The sequence below is a fragment of the Cherax quadricarinatus genome, chromosome 59, assembly GCF_038502225.1.
Source record: "Cherax quadricarinatus isolate ZL_2023a chromosome 59, ASM3850222v1, whole genome shotgun sequence".
Classification (NCBI taxonomy): domain Eukaryota; kingdom Metazoa; phylum Arthropoda; class Malacostraca; order Decapoda; family Parastacidae; genus Cherax; species Cherax quadricarinatus.
Genome location: NC_091350.1, coordinates 21,552,738 through 21,575,983, shown reverse-complemented (window position 1 = coordinate 21,575,983; position 23,246 = coordinate 21,552,738). Strand labels below are relative to the sequence as shown.

At 38.8% G+C, this 23,246-nt stretch overlaps 1 protein-coding gene across 1 annotated transcript in view; it reads right to left on the bottom strand.

The window, feature by feature from the left end:
• LOC128698699 (uncharacterized) overlaps positions 1–23,246 on the bottom strand; it is a gene marked incomplete at its 5' end in the record, with an annotated part of 173,883 nt that overhangs the window by 126,971 nt on the left and 23,666 nt on the right. Inside the window, 2 exons of the mRNA XM_070097824.1 lie at positions 16,351–16,463; positions 19,394–19,603. Of these exons, the coding sequence (XP_069953925.1) occupies positions 16,351–16,463; positions 19,394–19,603 (323 nt within the window). The remainder of the gene's footprint in view (positions 1–16,350; positions 16,464–19,393; positions 19,604–23,246) is intronic.

Genomic DNA, 23,246 nt, shown 5'->3' with positions numbered 1-23,246 from the left:
ATAAGGTGTTGCCTACTGCAATTGGCCGAATTCCTCCATCCTTCTTTTTAAGTGCACAAAGTATTGCACCAAAAAAGAAAGGTCTAATTTCATCAGGAATCAGACCAGCCAAGGAATTGTTGACGAACCTTGTGATCTCTGAAAGCAGTGTCTCTGCAATTTCCCCAATAACTGGATTAACCATTTCCTTTAAATGCTGTGGCCTTATTCCAGTGTAACCCCCAGCAGAGCCAGATGGGAACGACATTATTGCTTTGTAAATGTCTGAGTCTTCCACTATCAATGGTTCCATAGTGGGGACAGAGGTGTTGGAACTGTTGGTGCCACTGGTTTCCCTGGCAGGGTGCTTTCCTCTAAGTCAGTGGTTCCCAAACTTTTTCAGCTTGTTACCCAATTTAACATGCCACATAAAGCATGTTACCCCTTTCACAAAATGTTGTTGCTATTGATATATATGGCTAAATTAAAACACTTGAGATATTTTCTTTTATTTATTGTAGTTGAACATTGTGCATCTCTAATGACTATTACCAAAGATGTCAAGAACATCAGTGGGATGGATGGAGTTGCATACTTGAAGCTAGTTTAGGAATTCTTGGCTTCGTGGTTGAAAGTGCCAGCCTGGCATCGTTTGCAACATTCAAGCGAGTCCTCTTTTTTGTTTTCATACCCAGCACAGTTGAGAAGCCCTTCTCGCACAGATACGTTGTTGAGAGGCAGCCTCAGGAAGTGAGTGACGCGTACCGGACAGGTCGATCTGGGCTACTGAGTGACTTTTGTCCTGAAGCATACTTGTCAAAATACTTTTGGGTTTCCACACACTTAGCTATATATTTCTTCTTTTCTAATACTGTATATTAGTTTTTGATGTTTATTGTTATTTGGTTTAACTTTATTACTTACTTATAATAGGTTTACTTTACAACTTTATATACTAAGACAAAGTTAACAATAATCCTCATACCGGGTACCGCATTGTTTTCTTGATTTTCAGAATTCATAACTTTTTTTCTGTCACCCCTCCATTACCCCCCAAAAATGGTTAAATTACCCCCAGGGGGTAATTTACCCCCAGTTTGGGAACCACTGCTCTAAGTGCTTCAGCCGTGTCAGCATCCCTGGGAGCAACTGTATCTTCACTGGTAATAATTCTTATTGCCCCCACTGTGTTGCCCTCTTCAATTTTCTTGCTCACCTGGACTCTGACTTTTTCACTGTCAGTAGAGTGAGTGGGGGTTCTGCCTCTCCTTTTTTTGTGTTGACGGGGAAGGCGAATGAGGTTATATATATATATATATATATATATATATATATATATATATATATATATATATATATATATATATATATATATATATGTATATATATATATATATATATATATATATATATATATATATATATATATATATATATATATATATATATATATTATAACTACAAACGAGTGGGAGACAGCACAATAAGTGTCAGGGCCCCAAGACTGTTCAACTGCCTCCCATCATACGTAAGTGGGATTACCAATAGACCCCTGGCTGTCTTCAAGCAGGCACTGGACAGGCACCTAAAGTGAATACCTGACCAGCCGGGCTGTGGTTCGTATGTTGGACTGCGTGCTGCCAGCAGTAACTGCCTGGTTGACCAGGCCCTGATCCACTATGAGGCCTGGTCACAGACCGGGCCGCGGGGGCGTTGACCCCCGGAACTCTCGTCAGGTATACTCCAAGTATTAATCAGTAACAACACCGCAACTAGCCGAGAATTCGAACCCATGTCATTTTGGCCAGCCTCATGGTGAGCGAAAATCACACATGATGCTCTAACCTATGGGACCACGCAATCCTACAAGAATGACTCATCCAGCTCAAAGGCACCCACACAACTGTATGTCCTCGGATGACGGTAAAACACCTAGATCTGCTGGGTGCGCCATTCTTGTAGGATTGCATGGTCCCATGGGTTAGAGTGTCATGTGTGATTTTCGCTCACCATAATGTGGGCCAAAACGGCATGGGTTCGAATCCTCGGATAGCCACAGTGTAGTTATTGATTAATATCACTCATTCGTGGTTACAATAATATGTAGATGTTGCTCGTGAGGCTAGTACACCAAACGGGGAGTAGAATGAAATTAGCTCAAAGGCATCCACATCACCGTTATGTCCTCGGATTATGGTAAAACACCTACCTCTGCTGTATGCATCATTCTTGTAGGATTGTGTGGTCTCGTGGGATAGAGCGTCATGTGTGATTTTCGCTCACTAAGAGGTGGGCCAAAACGGTATTGGTTCGAATCCTCAGCTAGTCGCAGTGTTGTTATTGATATGCGTGTATATATATTCTTAACAATTCGGAAACAGGCGAAATTATTTACAAACATTGTCTCTACGTCCACAGCAGGACTCGAACCTGCTAACTCTGTATCAGAGTCCAGAATACTTTACCACTGAGCTAGACCGAGGGTATGGTGCCCGGGCACCATACCCCCGGGTATGGTGCCACATGCAGTGGACAACGAAAGAGATTTGAAATGCTTAACAATTCGCAAATAGGCGAAATTATTTACAAACACACACACATATATATATATATATATATATATATATATATATATATATATATATATATATATATATATATATATATATATATATATATATATATATGCAAAACAACCACTCTGAAAGAATAGAGAAATTCCAAGCAATTTCGTGACTACTCACATTATCAAGGAACTATGAAAGTAAAGCATCCAAGGAAGCTATATAAGGGGTCTGGCCAGCACCTCACTATCAGATCCCACAACGGTTAAACACGTGACGCGCGCCGACCCAACTTGGATAGGTCCTTTGCACAACTCACCCACAAACTATTCTACCCAAGAAAATATATATACATTATATAATATATATTATATATATATATATTATATATATATTATATAATATATATTATATATATATAATATATATATATATATTATTTTTTTTATTTTTATTATCACACTGGCCGATTCCCACCAAGGCAGGGTGGCCCGAAAAAGAAAAACTTTCACCATCATTCACTCCATCACTGTCTTGCCAGAAGGGTGCTTTACACTACAGTTTTTAAACTGCAACATTAACATCCCTCCTTCAGAGTGCAGGCACTGTACTTCCCATCTCCAGGACTCAAGTCCGGCCTGCCGGTTTCCCTGAACCCCTTCATAAATGTTACTTTGCTCACACTCCAACAGCACGTCAAGTATTAAAAACCATTCGTCTCCATTCACTCCTATCAAACACGCTCACGCATGCCCACTGGAAGTCCAAGCCCCTCGCACACAAAACCTCCTTTACCCCCTCCCTCCAACCTTTCCTAGGCCGACCTCTACCCCGCCTTCCTTCCACTACAGACTGATACACTCTTGAAGTCATTCTGTTTCGCTCCATTCTCTCTACATGTCCGAACCACCTCAACAACCCTTCCTCAGCCCTCTGGACAACAGTTTTGGTAATCCCGCACCTCCTCCTAACTTCCAAACTACGAATTCTCTGCATTATATTCACACCACACATTGCCCTCAGACATGACATCTCCACTGCCTCCAGCCTTCTCCTCGCTGCAACATTCATCACCCATGCTTCACACCCATATAAGAGTGTTGGTAAAACTATACTCTCATACATTCCCCTCTTTGCCTCCAAGGACAAAGTTCTTTATCTCCACAGACTCCTAAGTGCACCACTCAGCCTTTTCCCCTCATCAATTCTATGATTCACCTCATCTTTCATAGACCCATCCGCTGACACGTCTACTCCCAAATATCTGAATACATTCACCTCCTCCATACTCTCTCCCTCCAATCCGATATCCAATCTTTCATCACCTAATCTTTTTATCCTCATAACCTTACTCTTTCCTGTATTCACTTTTAATTTTCTTCTTTTGCACACCCTACCAAATTCATCCACCAATCTCTGCAACATATATATATATATATATATATATATATATATATATATATATATATATATATATATATATATATATATATATATATATATATGTCGTGCCGATAGGCAGAACTTGCGATCTTGGCTTAAATAGCAACGCTCACCTTGCCATATAGGACAAGTGAAAATTTGTGTATGCAATAATTTCGCAGAAATCGTTCTGAACCTAACGAAAAAAATATATTACATTTTGTTTGTTTAGTATTAAATTACTGTAAACGTATTTAAAATTTATTTAGTTGGGTTGGGCTAAAATAAATTTCACTTGTTATAATAAGGTTAGGTAAGTTTTCTAAGATTCTTTTGGTGCAAAATTAATTTCTTTTACATTAACATTAATGAAAAAGTATATCTTTAAAAGCATAAGAGAAAATTTTAGAAAGGACTTAATTCTAAATGAGTTCTTGCTAATTGACCAGTTTTACATATTCGGCACGACATATATATATATATATATATATATATATATATATATATATATATATATATATATATATGCAATAAGATCACAGTAAACAGGTGATTTCGGAATATGCAAAACAACCACTCTGAAAAAATAGAGAAATTCCAAGCGATTTCGTGACTACTCACATTATCAAGGAACTATGAAAGTAAAGCATCCAAGGAAGCTATATAAGGGGTCTGGCCAGCACCTCACTATCAGATCCCACAACGGTTAAACACCTGTCGCGCGCCGACCCAACTTGGATAGGTCCTTTGCACAACTCACCCCACAAACTATTCTACCCAAGAAAATTTAAAAATTATTTGTCCAGTGTATTATTAAATTCTTCCCAAATTCTATTAATTATAAATGGATCTAATTTATATAAACCAAAGGAAATATTCATATTATTGTCAAAACTGCTTTTTATGAAACAAGATTCAATTATATTCCTGTCGACCATGGACTTGCTTGATACTACTTTCTCAACTTTTTGAAAATCAATTGGATGGTTAAAATCTCTTACATGAATAAATAGAGCATTGGAATCTTGTCCAGTTCTAATGCTATATTTATGTTGTTTTAATCTTAGTTCGAGATTTTTACCAGTTTGACCGTAATAAACTTTATCGCAAATTTTACAAGGAATCTTATAGACACATCCATCAGCATTTTGGGGGGAATTCTTTATCAAAAGTTTTTTTACTGTATCAAGATTTTTGAATACAACTTTAATATTAAAAGTCTTAAGAAGAGAAGGCATATCAACCAAGGCTGGTTGTCCCTTTTTGGATTGTAAAAAGTATTTCTAGCAACTTTAAAAGATTTATCAATTACATTTCTTGGGTATTTTAAATCATTACCTATTTCATAAATTTTGGATATTTCCTCATCTATGAACTCAGGACTACAAATTCGTAAAGCTCTCAGAAACATTGATGAAAAAAAAGACAGTTTGACTCTATCTTGATGCGAGGAATAATAGTGGACATAGGAACAGTTATTTGTAGGTTTTCTGATTTTATGAGAATTATTCTTCAGAAACATATTGAAATAACTAAAATACAGGAGAAGGAAGCATTCAAAATATTGAGAAACAAAAAATACTCTTTTAATCAGGCCATTCCATCAGAATGGAAACACAGTATGTTGGATCATTGCTATAATAAACTCAGAAGAATTTGTAATGAACTCAAGAGCAAACTACAAAGAAAATTAGACATTTTAATTGAAAATAGTGATTGGACAAAGCATGCTAATAACAATTTTGTAATTAACTTATCAGATGAAGTGTTAGATAAATATACAACGGCTGCTCTAGGTTTTGGCCTAAGTTTTGCAACTTCAAAAAAACTTAATGATGTTGAAATTGCAAAAGCCTTTTGTAACTTTGAAAAATTTTCTGATTTATCCTCTGATGAAATTAATATTAGTAAAGGAATGGTATATAGCTCTATGTTAAAACCAAACATTCCCAATTGCCCTCAAAGATTCTTTAAGTCTTATGATACACTTTATAACAATAAAAATTTGCGCCTTACTAAAGCAGACAAAATAAATGCAATAGTAATTATGAAAGAAAATTATTACCAAGAAAAAATGAATAATCTCTTAGATGATACTGAAACCTATTCTAAACTTAGGAAAAATCCCCTAGAAACCGTTAACAGCAATTTCAATAAAACAATAAAACTTCTACTGAAAGGCAAAGATGAATTAGTCAAACAATTTACTTCCACTAATCCATCTTTGCCTTACATGTATGGACTAATAAAAACACACAAACCAGGGAATCCAGTCAGACCAATTATTAGCTCCATAGGGTCAGTTTCATATAAATTATCCAAATGGCTTGTTGATATTTTGAGCCCTATTGTTGGCAAAATTTCTAACTTTAATGTTAAAAACAACATAGACTTGGTTGATAAATTAAGCTCCTTGACTGACTTAAATGATTTTAACATGGTTAGTTTTGTTGTTTACGAAAGTTCCTGTTGATGATTTATTAAGTTTCTTATCTGAAGAACTCGTTAACTATGATTTACCATTGCCAGTTCCTACTATCATTAAACTTATTAAACTTTGCATTGTTGATGCAAAATTTGTATTTAATGATAAATTTTACACTCAGAAGTTTGGTATGGCAAAGGGAAATCCTCTTTCACATGTTCTTAGTAACCTATACATGGAATTTTTTGAAACAAGGTTACTTAACACAGTCCTCCCTAATAGAGCTAAATGGTTCAGATATGTTGATGATATTTTGTGTCTTATGCCCAAAAATGTAGATATACACCATTTCCTTGGAAAATTAAATAGCTTAGCCCATTCTATAAACTTTACTGTTGAGTTTGAAGAAAATAACTCATTGCCTTTTCTAGATGTTTTAATTATTAAGGGTAATAATGAATTCAAATTTAAAATTTACAGAAAACCTACAAATAACTGTTCCTATGTCCACTATTATTCCTCGCATCAAGATAGAGTCAAACTGTCTGTTTTTTCATCAATGTTTCTGAGAGCTTTACGAATTTGTAGTCCTGAGTTCATAGATGAGGAAATATCCAAAATTTATGAAATAGGTAATGATTTAAAATACCCAAGAAATGTAATTGATAAATCTTTTAAAGTTGCTAGAAATACTTTTTACAATCCAAAAAGGGACAACCAGCCTTATTCAACTAAAAATATGTTCGTTCTCCCTTAACATAAAAACTTGGTTGATATGCCTTCTCTTCTTAAGACTTTTAATATTAAAGTTGTATTCAAAAATCTTGATACAGTAAAAAAACTTTTGATAAAGAATTCCCCCCAAAATGCTGATGGATGTGTTTATAAGATTCCTTGTAAAATTTGCGATAAAGTTTATTACGGTCAAACTGGTAAAAATCTCGAACTAAGATTAAAACAACATAAATATAGCATTAGAACTGGACAAGATTCCAATGCTCTATTTATTCATGTAAGAGATTTTAACCATCCAATTGATTTTCAAAAAGTTGAGAAAGTAGTATCAAGCAAGTCCATGGTCGACAGGAATATAATTGAATCTTGTTTCATAAAAAGCAGTTTTGACAATAATATGAATATTTCCTTTGGTTTATATAAATTAGATCCATTTATAATTAATAGAATTTGGGAAGAATTTAATAATACACTGGACAAATAATTTTTAAATTTTCTTGGGTAGAATAGTTTGTGGGGTGAGTTGTGCAAAGGACCTATCCAAGTTGGGTCGGCGCGCGTCAGGTGTTTAACCGTTGTGGGATCTGATAGTGAGGTGCTGGCCAGACCCCTTATATAGCTTCCTTGTATGCTTTACTTTCATAGTTCCTTGATAATGTGAGTAGTCACGAAAACGCTTGGAATTTCTCTATTTTTTCAGAGTGGTTGTTTTTGATATATATATATATATATATATATATATATATATATATATATATATATATATATATATATATATATATATATTCTTTCAACAAACCGGCCGTATCCCTCTGAAGAAGGGTGACCCAAAAAGAAAAACAAAAGTTTCTCTTTTTAATTTTAGTAAAAGTGTACAGGAGAAGGGGTTACTAGCCCCTTGCTCCCGGCACTTTAGTCGCCTCTTACGACACGCATGGCTTACGGAGGAAGAATTCTGTTCCACTTCCCCATGGAGAATATATATATATATATATATATATATATATATATATATATATATATATATATATATATATATATATATATATATATATATATATATATATGGATTTGTCAGTTAAAAATAGGAGAGGAGAGTTATTAAATGGAGAGTTAGAGGTATTGGGAAGATGGAGGGAATATTTTGAGGAATTGTTAAATGTTGATGAATATAGGGAAGCTGTGATTTCATGTATAGGGCAAGGAGGAACAACATCTTGTAGGAGTGAGGAAGAGCCAGTTGTGAGTGTGGGGGAAGTTCGTGAGGCAGTAGGTAAAATGAAAGGGGGTAAGGCAGCCGGGATTCATGGGATAAAGATAGAAATGTTAAAAGCAGGTGGGGATATAGTTTTGGAGTGGTTGGTGCAATTATTTAATAAATGTATGGAAGAGGGTAAGGTACCTAGGGATTGGCAGAGAGCATGCATAGTTCCTTTGTATAAAGGCAAAGGGGATAAAAGAGAGTGCAAAAATTATAGGGGGATAAGTCTGTTAAGTATACCTGGCAAAGTGTATGGTAGAGTTATTATTGAAAGAATTAAGAGTAAGACGGAAAATAGGATAGCAGATGAACAAGGAGGCTTTAGGAAAGGTAGGGGGTGTGTGGACCAGGTGTTTACAGTGAAACATATAAGTGAACAGTATTTAGATAAGGCTAAAGAGGTCTTTGTGGCATTTATGGATTTGGAAAAGGCGTATGACAGGGTGGATAGGGGGGCAATGTGGCAGATGTTGCAGGTATATGGTGTAGGAGGTAGGTTACTGAAAGCAGTGAAGAGTTTTTACGAGGATAGTGAGGCTCAAGTTAGAGTATGTAGGAAAGAGGTAAATTATTTCCCAGTAAAAGTAGGCCTTAGACAAGGATGTGTGATGTCACCGTGGTTGTTTAATATATTTAGAGATGGGGTTGTAAGAGAAGTAAATGCGAGGGTCTTGGCAAGAGGCGTGGAGTTAAAAGATAAAGAATCACACATAAAGTGGGAGTTGTCACAGTTGCTCTTTGCTGATGACACTGTGCTCTTGGGAGATTCTGAAGAGAAGTTGCAGAGATTGGTGGATGAATTTGGTAGGGTGTGCAAAAGAAGAAAATTGAAAGTGAATACAGGAAAGAGTAAGGTTATGAGGATAACAAAAAGATTAGGTGATGAAAGATTGGATATCAGATTGGAGGGAGAGAGTATGGAGGAGGTGAATGTATTCAGATATTTGGGAGTGGACGTGTCAGCGGATGGGTCTATGAAAGATGAGGTGAATCATAGAATTGATGAGGGGAAAAGGGTGAGTGGTGCACTTAGGAGTCTGTGGAGACAAAGAACTTTGTCCTTGGAGGCAAAGAGGGGAATGTATGAAAGTATAGTTTTACCAACGCTCTTATATGGGTGTGAAGCATGGGTGATGAATGTTGCAGCGAGGAGAAGGCTGGAGGCAGTGGAGATGTCATGTCTGAGAGCAATGTGTGGTGTGAATATAATGCAGAGAATTCGTAGTTTGGAAGTTAGGAGGAGGTGCGGGATTACCAAAACTGTTGTCCAGAGGGCTGAGGAAGGGTTGTTGAGGTGGTTTGGACATGTGGAGAGAATGGAGCGAAACAGAATAACTTCAAGAGTGTATCAGTCTGTAGTGGAAGGAAGGCGGGGTAGGGGTCGGCCTAGGAAAGGTTGGAGGGACAGGGTAAAGGAGGTTTTGTGTGCGAGGGGCTTGGACTTCCAGCAGGCATGCGTGAGCGTGTTTGATAGGAGTGAATGGAGACAAATGGTTTTTAATACTTGACGTGCTGTTGGAGTGTGAGCAAAGTAACATTTATGAAGGGGTTCAGGGAAACCGGCAGGCCGGACTTGAGTCCTGGAGATGGGAAGTACAGTGCCTGCACTCTGAAGGAGGGGTGTTAATGTTGCAGTTTAAAAACTGTAGTGTAAAGCACCCTTCTGGCAAGACAGTGATGGAGTGAATGATGGTGAAAGTTTTTCTTTTTCGGGCCACCCTGCCTTGGTGGGAATCGGCCAGTGTGATAATAATATATATATATATATATATATATATATATATATATATATATATATATATCTATATATATATATATATATATATATATATATCGTGCCGAATATGTAAAACTGGTCAATTAGCAAGGACTCATTTAAAATTAAGTCCTCTCTGAAATTTTCTCTTATACGTTTAAAGATATATTTTGTTCATTAACGTTAATGTAAAAATTTTTAATTTTGCACCAAAAGAAACTTAGAAAACTTACCTAACCTTATTATAACAAGAGCAATTTATTTTAGCCTAACCCAACTAAATATATTTTAAATACGTTTACAGTAATTTAATACTAAACAAACACAATGAAATATATTTTTTTCGTTAGGTTCAGATTGATTTTGGCGAAATTATTGCATACACAAATTTTCACTTGTCCTATATGGCAAGATGAACGTTGCTATTTAAGCCAAGATCGCAAGTTCTGCCTATTCGGCACGACATACACACACACACACACACACACACACACACACACATATATATATATATATATATATATATATACAATATATATATATATATATATATAGATATATATATATATATATATATATATATATATATATATATATATGCAATAAGATCACAGTAAACAGGTGATTTCAAAATATGCAAAACAACCACTCTGAAAAAATAGAGAAATTCCAAGCGCTTTCGTGACTACTCACATTATCAAGGAACTATGAAAGTGAAGCATCCAAGGAAGCTATATAAGGGGTCGGCCAGCACCTCACTATCAGATCCCACAACGGTTAAACACGTGACGCGCGGCGAGCCAACTTGGATAGGTCCTTTGCAAAACTCACCCCCAAGCTATTTATTTGTCCAGTGTATTATTAAATTCTACCCAAATTCTATTAATTATAAATGGATCTAATTTATATAAACCAAAGGAAATATTCATATTATTGTCAAAACTGCTTTTTATGAAACAAGATTCAATTATATTCCTGTCGACCATGGACTTGCTTGATACTACTTTCTCAACTTTTTGAAAATCAATTGGATGGTTAAAATCTCTTACATGAATAAATAGAGCATTGGAATCTTGTCCAGTTCTAATGCTATATTTATGTTTATTTGGTTATATTTGGTTTATATAAATTAGATCCATTTATAATTAATAGAATTTGGGTAGAATTTAATAATACACTGGACAAATAAATAGCTTGGGGGTGAGTTGTGCAAAGGACCTGTCCAAGTTGGCTCGCCGCGCGTCACGTGTTTAACCGTTGTGGGATCTGATAGTGAGGTGCTGGCCGACCCCTTATATAGCTTCCTTGGCTGCTTCACTTTCATAGTTCCTTGATAATGTGAGTAGTCACGAAAGCGCTTGGAATTTCTCTATTTTTTCAGAGTGGTGGTTTTGCATATATATATATATATAGTGTTAGTCACGGCATTATGCCGCCCCTCCCCCACACACGTACCAAAACACGAGCATATACCATGAAAGATTATAATATATATATTTGCACACATACTGAGGTTTTAATACTTGGTGCTGCTATGCTTAATCACGCCCCTCGGCCATATAGGAAGACTCTCACTCAAATTCTTGAAGGTTTTGGGAGGTACATTATTCCATGCCTCATGTAGAGCAGCCTCCAACCACAGGATGGAACTGATATTCTTGACCAGTAAACTTCGTTTCACTATTGACTAGAGGTTCTCAATAGGGTTTAGGTCTGGGGAATTGCCTGGCCAGTCATTAGAGAACCTCACTTCACAGACCTATAGCCACTGAACTACAGATTTGGCGATATGACATAGTGCACCATGCTGCATAAAAACCATAGCCCCACACTTGTCAAATGCCTCAGGTAAATTGTCACACAATAACTCCAGGTAATTATACTGGTTCATATACTGGTTTTTGGGAAGCACAATGAGTTCACCAACACTCTGAGCACTGAAACACCCCCAAACCATGAGCAAGTCTGGGTGTTTGGTGGTCCCACAGGAGTAGCGTGGGTCTAGTGGGTCACTACCTCTGGGCTGGTACACATGTCCCCTGCTGTTGCAGGTGATGGTGAAGGTTGCTTCATCACTACAAAGTACTTGAGACCACTGTTGAGGATTCTAGTGAAGATATTTCTTTGCATAATCCAGCCTACGTTTCTTCCGTGGCTTGGAGAGGATCAGTTTCTTAAGCTGGTAGTAACTACTGTAGCCCAGTTCTGACACACGTCTGTTAACAGTTCTTACAGACACCTCTGAGAGAAGATGTGGGTTCTTTTCTTTCAGTTCTCTAGCAGTTATCTTAGGTGTACTCTCTAACTGCTTCTTTAACGAGGGGCCAGGCCGAGGTTTGGCAGATGGTAACTCAACACCGCCACCAGCTTTGAAACGATGCACCCAGTTTCTCACTGAACACTCACACACACCAACATTCTCCACTATTTCTTTTGTTTGGTGCCCAGCTTTGTGAAGCCCTATGATTTGAGGCATAGTTTCCGGTGTTAAAGACTTCCTTTTATCCATAATCAAACATGTATAGCCCCAAAACCAAAGGGAACACAGGACAAAAGATGGGGCAGATGAGAAACAAAAGTGCAACACTTCCTCTCACTACGGCGTTATGCCGGAGCACTCACCCGGCATAATGCCGTGACTAGCACTGAATATATATATATATATATATATATATATATATATATATTATATATATATATTATATATATATATATTATATATATATATATTTTTTAATTTTTATTATCACACTGGCCGATTCCCACCAAGGCAGGGTGGCCCGAAAAAGAAAAACTTTCACCATCATTCACTCCATCACTGTCTTGCCAGAAGGGTGCTTTACACTACAGTTTTTAAACTGCAACATTAACACCCCTCCTTCAGAGTGCAGGCACTGTACTTCCCATCTCCAGGACTCAAGTCCGGCCTGCCGGTTTCCCTGAATCCCTTCATAAATGTTACTTTTCTCACACTCCAACAGCACGTCAAGTATTAAAAACCATTTGTCTCCATTCACTCCTATCAAACACGCTCACGCATGCCTGCTGGAAGTCCAAGCCCCTCGCACACAAAACCTCCTTTACCCCCTCCCTCCAACCTTTCCTAGGCCGACCCTTACCCCGCCTTCCTTCCACTACAGACTGATACACTCTTGAAGTCATTCTGTTTCGTTCCATTCTCTCTACATGTCCGAACCACCTCAACAACCCTTCCTCAGCCCTCTGGACAACAGTTTTGGTAATCCCGCACCTCCTCCTAACTTCCAAACTACGAATTCTCTGCATTATATTCACACCACACATTGCCCTCAGACATGACATCTCCACTGCCTCCAGCCTTCTCCTCGCTGCAACATTCATCACCCACGCTTCACACCCATATAAGAGCGTTGGTAAAACTATACTCTCATACATTCCCCTCTTTGCCTCCAAGGACAAAGTTCTTTGTCTCCACAGACTCCTAAGTGCACCACTCACTCTTTTTCCCTCATCAATTCTATGATTCACCTCATCTTTCATAGACCCATCCGCTGACACGTCTACTCCCAAATATCTGAATACGTTCACCTCCTCCATACTCTCTCCCTCCAATCTGATATCCAATCTTTCATCACCTAATCTTTTTGTTATCCTCATAACCTTACTCTTTCCTGTATTCACCTTTAATTTTCTTCTTTTGCACACTCTACCAAATTCATCCACCAATCTCTGCAACTTCTCTTCAGAATCTCCCAAGAGCACAGGGTCATCAGCAAAGAGCAGCTGTGACAACTCCCACTTTGTGTGTGATTCTTTATCTTTTAACTCCACGCCTCTTGCCAAGACCCTCGCATTTACTTCTCTTACAACCCCATCTATAAATATATTAAACAAACACGGTGACATCACACATCCTTGTCTAAGGCCTACTTTTACTGGGAAATAATTTCCCTCTTTCCTACATACTCTAACTTGAGCCTCACTATCCTCGTAAAAACTCTTCACTGCTTTCAGTAACCTACCTCCTACACCATACACTTGCAACATCTGCCACATTGCCCCCCTATCCACCCTGTCATACGCCTTTTCCAAATCCATAAATGCCACAAAGACCTCTTTAGCCTTATCTAAATACTGTTCACTTATATGTTTCACTGTAAACACCTGGTCCACACACCCCCTACCTTTCCTAAAGCCTCCTTGTTCATCTGCTATCCTATTCTCCGTCTTACTCTTAATTCTGTCATTTATAACTCTACCATACACTTTACCAGGTATGCTCAACAGACTTATCCCCCTATAATTTTTGCACTCTCTTTTATCCCCTTTGCCTTTATACAAAGGAACTATGCATGCTCTCTGCCAATCCCTAGGTACCTTACCCTCTTCCATACATTTATTAAATAATTGCACCAACCACTCCAAAACTATATCCCCACCTGCTTTTAACATTTCTATCTTTATCCCATCAATCCCGGCTGCTTAACCTCTCTCTTTTTCTCCATATACTCTTCCCTCCTTGCATCACTTCTACTTTGTAAAAACTTCTCATATGCTATCTTTTTCTCCCTTACTACTCTCTTTACATCATCATTCCACCAATCGCTCCTCTTCCCTCCTGCACCCACTTTCCTGTAACCACAAACTTCTGCTGAACACTCTAACACTACATTTTTAAACCTACCCCATACCTCTTCGACCCCATTGCCTATGCTCTCATTAGCCCATCTATCCTCCAATAGCTGTTTATATCTTACCCTAACTGCCTCCTCTTTTAGTTTATAAACTTTCACCTCTCTCTTCCCTGATGCTTCTATTCTCCTTGTATCCCATCTACCTTTTACTCTCAGTGTAGCTACAACTAAAAAGTGATCTGATATATCTGTGGCCCCTCTATAAACATGTACATCCTGAAGTCTACTCAACAGTCTTTTATCTACCAATACATAATTCAACAAACTACTGTCATTTCGCCCTACATCATATCTTGTATACTTATTTATCCTCTTTTTCTTAAAATATATATTACCTATAACTAAACCCCTTTCTATACAAAGTTCAATCAAAGGGCTCCCATTATCATTTACACCTGGCACCCCAAACTTACCTACCACACCCTCTCTAAAAGTTTCTCCTACTTTAGCATTCAGGTCCCCTACCACAATTACTCTCTCACTTGGTTCAAAGGCTCCTATACATTCACTTAACATCTCCCAAAATCTCTCTCTCTCCTCTGCATTCCTCTCTTCTCCAGGTGCATACACGCTTATTATGACCCACTTCTCGCATCCAACCTTTACTTTAATCCACATAATTCTTGAATTTACACATTCATATTCTCTTTTCTCCTTCCATAACTGATCATTCAACATTACTGCTACCCCTTCCTTTGCTCTAACTCTCTCAGATACTCCAGATTTAATCCCATTTATTTCCCCCCACCGAAACTCCCCTACCCCCTTCAGCTTTGTTTCGCTTAGGGCCAGGACATCCAACTTCTTTTCATTCATAACATCAGCAATCATCTGTTTCTTGTCATCCGCACTACATCCACGCACATTTAAGCATCCCAGTTTTATCAAGTTTTTCTTTTTCTCTTTTTTAGTAAATGTCTACAGGAGAAGGTGTTACTAGCCCATTGCTCCCGGCATTTTAGTCGCCTCATACGACACGCATGGCTTACGGAGGAAAGATTCTTTTCCACTTCCCCATGGACAATAGAAGAAATAAAGAAGAACAAGAGCTATTTAGAAAAAGGAGAAAAACCTAGATGTATGTATATATATATATGCATGTGCGTGTCTGTGAAGTGTGACCAAAGTGTAAGTAGGAGTAGCAAGATATCCCTGTTATCTAGCGTGTTTATGAGACAGAAAAAGAAACCAGCAATCCTACCATCATGCAAAACAGTTACAGGTTTCTGTTTCACAGTCATCTGGCAGGACGGTAGTACTTCCCTGGGTGGTTGTTGTCTACCATCCTACTACCTAAATATATATATATATATATATATATATATATATATATATATATATATATATATATATATATATATATATATATATATATATATATATAGGGTAGATTAGGTTAGGTTAGGTTAGGTTAGGTTAGGTTAGCTGGAATAAACCTTTATTTCTTCGGAACTGAATCCATAATATTTAGTGAAATAGATTTATATTTAAACTGTAATGTGTCAAGTGTAAATAATTGGAGGAAAAAAACTTACCCTTTTAATGGTATGGTTAGAAAGCTCAGTGTCCCAGAAGTTAAGCTCAGTGATCTCGCCACTGAAGCACTGGTCTCGCTGGAAACCTCCGCCCATGGAATCCTGCTCCTGCCCTGCCAGTATTAATAACCACGGAAATGAGTTTCAACGTTGACAAGAGCATCTTAGTTATAACAATCTCAAACTTGAAGGCAAAATGTTTAGCAGCAAACTAAATGAGACAAGTGAAGAAAAGGACCCTGGAGTAATCATGAACAACGACCTCAAGAGCACCAAGCAATGCCTATTTTACAGCAACAAAATCAACAAAATGCTAGGCTTAATTAATTGCTAGAAACTTTGAACATAAAACATCAAACTTAATTTATTCTGAAGCATTTATTAGACCGCATCTTGAATATGCAATCCATTTTTACTTTCAAGATTACATAACAAACGAAGATATGCTGGAGAGGTTACAAGTACATCGCTCAGAACGAACTTTATGAAAAACAACTCAGTGCACTTATACTTTTTCTTGTAGGACTAGTTATGACATACTCAAACATGCGAAACTATCTGAAATATTGAATGAGCCATAACTCGAAACAATGCAATGAAACCTAGAGGCGAAAGATACAACAAGAATGTATACAAAGGTTTTGTGGCAAACAATTATGCCAGAACGGAATAAATTACTCGCTAAAGTTGTTAGCGTGAAGACAGTTCAGTCATTCAAGAACCAACTGGACTGGCACTTTGCAAGTGTAGAATGTAACGAGATGCTACATTGGGACAATTTGAAGTCAACGAATTCCTGATGTTTGTTCATATGCATCAGAGAGATCAATCACCAACGAAGCAACAGAGTTAATAAGAATAGAAGGGGCAGAAGTAGATGGTTGTGTTAGTCACTGCGGAAGTGGTGGTAATCACAAGTAGAACCATTGATGCACACACCTCTGGAGTGGTAACTGAGTGACACAAGTAGTTAGGATAGAAACACTACTAATTAAGTGGAGGTAAAATCATCACCAAGAAGTTGAACTACTATATGGAATATCATCGTCTCTTCAACGTGAAGCAGTTCGGGTTCAGGAACTACAGGACAACTCAGCACGCCGTCACCACTATCTACAACGTTGTTTGACTGCCTAATTAGACAAGGCAACCTAGCTCTGATTGCAACGAGGGTCATAAACAAAGAATTCAGCAGCCTCTGGTACCATGGCCTTATGTTCAAACTAGCTGACCTCCCCTGCAACAATTGGACTTTCCAGCGTCTAGTATACAGCTTCCCAACCAAGAGACGCATCGTCCCCACTTTTAGTCATAACAGCTGAGATCTCTCTCACACCTGGAGTACCCCAGGGCTCTTGCCTGAGGCCTATGCTATTCATCATCTATTTTAACAATGTCCTCCAACATGAGTACAAAGACACCATCATTACCCAATTTGCTGACGGTGTAATACATGTTGTGACCTTCATCCTGAGGACCAGAGACAATAGATACATGAAAGTGACTGAGATGCATAAAGAGCTCAGAGCGGTAAACTGGAACAAGAAATGAAGGATCACCACCAACCTGGAGACGGTTCAAGTCAGCACCATCGGATGCTACCCAATGATGATAGTAAACGATGGAGGAATCGCCATCAAAAACTCAAGCAGGATCCTGGAATAGGAAATTGACACTCCACTACACATGTCTATGACATGGTAAATATAGCAAAAAAAAAAATTGCCTTTACCAGCTCTTTAGATTCTTCAAGGCCCCAGCACTCATCTAGATGAGGATACGTCCATGCGTACCCCTATCACTCACACCTAAATCTAACATGATGAAACTACAGAAAGTCCAGAACAGTGTCCTCAGTTTTATCTCTGGCACTAAGCTGAGGAACAGAGTCCGAATGGACTCTGTCCTTCAGTGTAAAGATAGACACACTCAAGTAACGTCAGCTGTAGACCTCTTCTCAAAAGACATAGAACCCCCCCCCCTTCCCCAGCCGATTAACACCACAGACTATGAGAGCCGAGAACCTCTTCACAGAACACAAATCATGACTTTGCAACAACGAGTACGACGTTACGTTCACAAGGATGACTTCCCAAAGACACAGATAGTAAATGATCTTCCAGGACATACTACAAACTGGATTACACCTGCACCAGTCTACGGACAACATAGATAAATCCATCTCTACTGTGAAGCCCTCCAAACGCTGGCGTTCAGAGCACCGGATGAAATATTGTAAATAACGGAGGGAAAGTCTTTGGAGATACTAATCACAATAACCTTTCCTGGTAAAGAAAGCCTTCTTAACTCCAGGAAAGAATATGTCTATATTTATATTCTGGAGAACGAAATCCGTTGTTTGAAGGAAAAGAATGATATATTATTTAGCCAGATCATGAGTTATCTGTGTCAATGAAGACAGCAACCAAGTATCTTCTGTCCCTAGTCGCTCATCACCCTCAACTCCCAATATATCAGAAATGTAGTTATACCTCTTACAAGGCTTTCAAATACGACGTTCCCAAATCTTCACCCTGTCACTCTAATTACATCCTAGATTACATTCTAGATTACGGCACCTGAGATGTAAGATCACTGGCGTTAAGTATCCTCTTCCACCTCACTTCTACACTTACATCCCTTCTTCATCTTTAACTTTTTCTGACATATTTCTCTAGGCTCTGACCTCCTTCGCTTCTGTGACTCTCACAGAACTTCATGAAACTGAAAGTACTTTGACCAAGACTGTAGATGTTTTGTACATACAAACAACTGTTTAATATATACTATTTTCATCTGAATACATTGACGTACAGGCTTAAAAAATTACTATAGTTTTTTTAACCAAACTTTTTTTATAATTAAACCAGTAATTAGCTATGAAACTTTAGGCTACATTTCGGTCTCTCGAAAAGACGCCAATTTGCAGATTAGTTATAAATTGTTCCAGTAACGGCACTGTGATATTTACTCATCAAAATATGACTTTGTATAAGACTTTAGGAGCATACAAAACTAGAAATACCTTTAAGGCAAGACTCACCTATTATGTAGACGCCATTCCCTAAGAGAGGTGTGTCAGTAATGGGAAAGGTGCCGTGTGCGCGAAGCTCACCGTCCTGGAAGATGTTCCATTCCCCAGTGAGAAAGCGATAGAGGAAGCAGAAGTGTGCCCACGAGCCGATGGGTGTCTGCAGCGTTGTTAGTGCCCACTTGCTGTGTAGAGTCACCTTCAAGCCCATCACCTGGTGGTCTAACTAGCAACAGTAACAATCAACATCTTTTCCTTTTACATACTGCAGTTTACACGCTAAGAACTGTTAGCCTAAATCACATCCTTGCAAGGCCGAGTTCTGTCTAATGTTCATTATCACTCACCAGGATGCCAACCACAATTAAATAATTGTTACACCTTGTACTGTTACAGATGCCATGATTGTTACAGATTTCATAATTGTTCCAGCTGTTATAATTGTTATAGGTGTTATAACTGTTACAGGTGCTAGGGACGGCAGGTGTAAAGACAACAGGTCCACGTTTCACCTGGCAAATAACCCGCGATGAACTGAAAAGTAGTCTAGTTTTTATTTCCAGTTTGAAGGTTACTTATGCTTTAAAGTATAGTATATGGAGGGTTATTGTTCATAACACAACAGTGCCAAAACTACACACGAAATGACGATTTGACTCAAGCTTGTGGCAAACTGCCCACATATATTTTATGTTACTTGAAAGTAATATTGTGAGCAAGAGTCAACTGGAGCATAAAATATTTTCAGCAGCCAAGTTCTTCAGTGAGAGTTAAAGTATCACAGTGCACGTGTGCACCAGCAGATACTGGAGTGATATTAGCCAACACTAGCAGGTAGTGGAGTGATATTAGTCAACACTAGCAGATACTGGAGTGATATTAGTCAACACTAGCAGGTAGTGGAGTGATATTAGTCAACACTAGCAGGTAGTGGAGTGATATTAGTCAACACTAGCAGGTAGTGGAGTGATATTAGTCAACACTAGAAGGTAGTGGTGTGATATTAGTCAACACTAGCAGGTAGTGGAGTGATATTAGTCAACACTAGCACGTAGTGGAGTGATATTAGTCAACACTAGCAGGTAGTGGAGTGATATTAGTCAATACTAGCAGGTAGTGGAGTGATATTAGTCAACACTAGCAGGTAGTGGAGTGATATTAGTCAACACTAGTAGGTAGTGGAGTGATATTAGTCAACACTAGCAGGTAGTGGAGTGATATTAGCCAACACTAGCAGGTAGTGGAGTGATATTAGTCAACACTAGCAGGTAGTGGAGTGATATTAGTCAACACTAGCAGGTAGTGGAGTGATATTAGTCAACACTAGCAGGTAGTGGAGTGATATTAGTCAACACTAGCAGGTAGTGGAGTGATATTCGTCAACACTAGCAGGTAGTGGAGTGATATCAGTCAACACTAGCAGGTAGTGGAGTGATATTGGTCAACACTAGTAGGTAGTGGAGTGATATTAGTCAACACTAGCAGGTAGTGGAGTGATATTGGTCAACACTAGTAGGTAGTGGAGTGATATTAGTCAACACTAGCAGGTAGTGGAGTGATATTGGTCAACACTAGTAGGTAGTGGAGTGATATTGGTCAACACTAGCAGGTAGTGGAGTGATATTGGTCAACACTAGTAGGTAGTGGAGTGATACTGGTCAACACTAGTAGGTAGTGGAGTGATATTAGTCAACACTAGCAGGTAGTGGAGTGATATTGGTCAACACTAGCAGGTAGTGGAGTGATATTGGTCAACACTAGTAGGTAGTGGAGTGATATTGGTCAACACTAGTAGGTAGTGGAGTGATATTGGTCAACACTAGCAGGTAGTGGAGTGATATTGGTCAACACTAGCAGGTAGTGGAGTGATATTGGTCAATATCAGCTGTTTCTCGGCCACACAGTATAACCAGCAGCTGTACCTCAGCAACACAGTAAAACCAACAGCTGTATCTCAGCCACACAGTGTAACCAACAGCTGTATCTCAGCCACACAGTATAACCAACAGCTGTATCTCAGCCACACAGTGTAACCAACAGCTGTATCTCAGCCACACAGTATAACCAACAGCTGTATCTCAGCCACACAGTGTAACCAACAGCTGTATCTCAGCCACACAGTATAACCAACAGCTGTATCTCAGCCACACAGTGTAACCAACAGCTGTATCTCAGCCACACAGTATAACCAGCAGCTGTATCTCAGCCACACAGTATAACCAGTTGTTGTATCTCAGCCACACAGTATCACCAGCAGCTGTATCTCAGCCACACAGGATAACCAGTAGTTGTATCTCAGCCACACAGTATAACCAGTTGTTGTATCTCAGCCACACAGTATAACCAGCAGCTGTATCTCAGCCACACAGTATAACCAGTTGTTGTATCTCAGCCACACAATATAACCAAGAGCTGTATCTCAGCCACACAGTATAAACAGTGGCTGTATCTCAGCCACACAGTATAAACAGTGGCTGTATCTCAGCCACACAGTATACCCAGTGGCTGTCTCTCAGCCAAACAGTATAACCAACAGCTGTATCTCAGCCACACATTATAAACAATGGTTGTATCTCAGCCACACAGTATAATCAACAGCTGTATCTCAGCCACACAGTATAACCAATGGTTGTATCTCAGCCACACAGTACAACCAGCAGCTGTATCTCAGCCACACAGTACAACCAACAGCTGTATCTCAGCCACACAGTATAACCAGTGGTTGTATCTCAGCCACACAGTATAACCAGTGTTTGTATCTCAGCCACACAGTAGAGCCAACAGCTGTATCTCAGCCACACAGTATAACCAGTGGTTGTATCTCAGCCACACAGTATAACCAGTGGTTGTATCACAGCCACACAGTATAACCAACAGCTGTATCTCAGCCACACAGTATAACCAACAGCTGTATCTCAGCCACACAGTCTAACCAACAGGTGTATCTCAGCCACACAGTATAACCAGTGGTTTTATCTCAGCCACACAGTATAATCAATGGTTGTATCTCAGCCACACAGTATAACCAGTGGTTGTATCTCAGCCACACAGTATAACCAGTTGTTGTATCTCAGCCACACAGTCTAACCAACAGCTGTATCTCAGCCACACAGTATAACCAGTGGTTGTATCTCAGCCACACAGTCTAACCAACAGCTGTATCTCAGCCACACAGTATAACCAGTGGTTGTATCTCAGCCACACAGTATAACCAGCAGCTGTATCTCAGCCACACAGTATAACCAACAGCTGTAGCTCAGCCACACAGTATAACCAGTGGTTGTATCTCAGCCACACAGAATAACCAGTGGTTGTATCTCAGCCACACAGTATAACCAACAGCTGTATCTCAGCCACACAGTATAACCAACAGCTGTATCTCAGCTGCACAGTCTAACCAACAGCTGTATCTCAGCCACATAGTATAACCAGCGGTTGTATCTCAGCCACACAGTATAACCAGTTGTTGTATCTCAGCCACACAGTATAACCAACAGCTGTATCTCAGCCACACAGTATAACCAGTGGTTGTATCTCAGCCACACAGTATAACCAGAGGTTGTATCTCAGCCACACAGTATAACCAACAGCTGTATCTCAGCCACACAGTATAACCAACAGCTGTAGCTCAGCCACACATTATAAACAATGGTTGTATCTCAGCCACACAGTATAACCAACAGCTGTATCTCAGCCTCACAATATAACCAGTGGTTGTATCTCAGCCACACAGTATAACCAACAGCTGTATCTCAGCCACACAGTATAACCAACAGATGTAGCTCAGCCACACAGTGTAAACAATGGTTGTATCTCAGCCACACAGTATAACCAACAGCTGTAGCTCAGCCACACAATATAACCA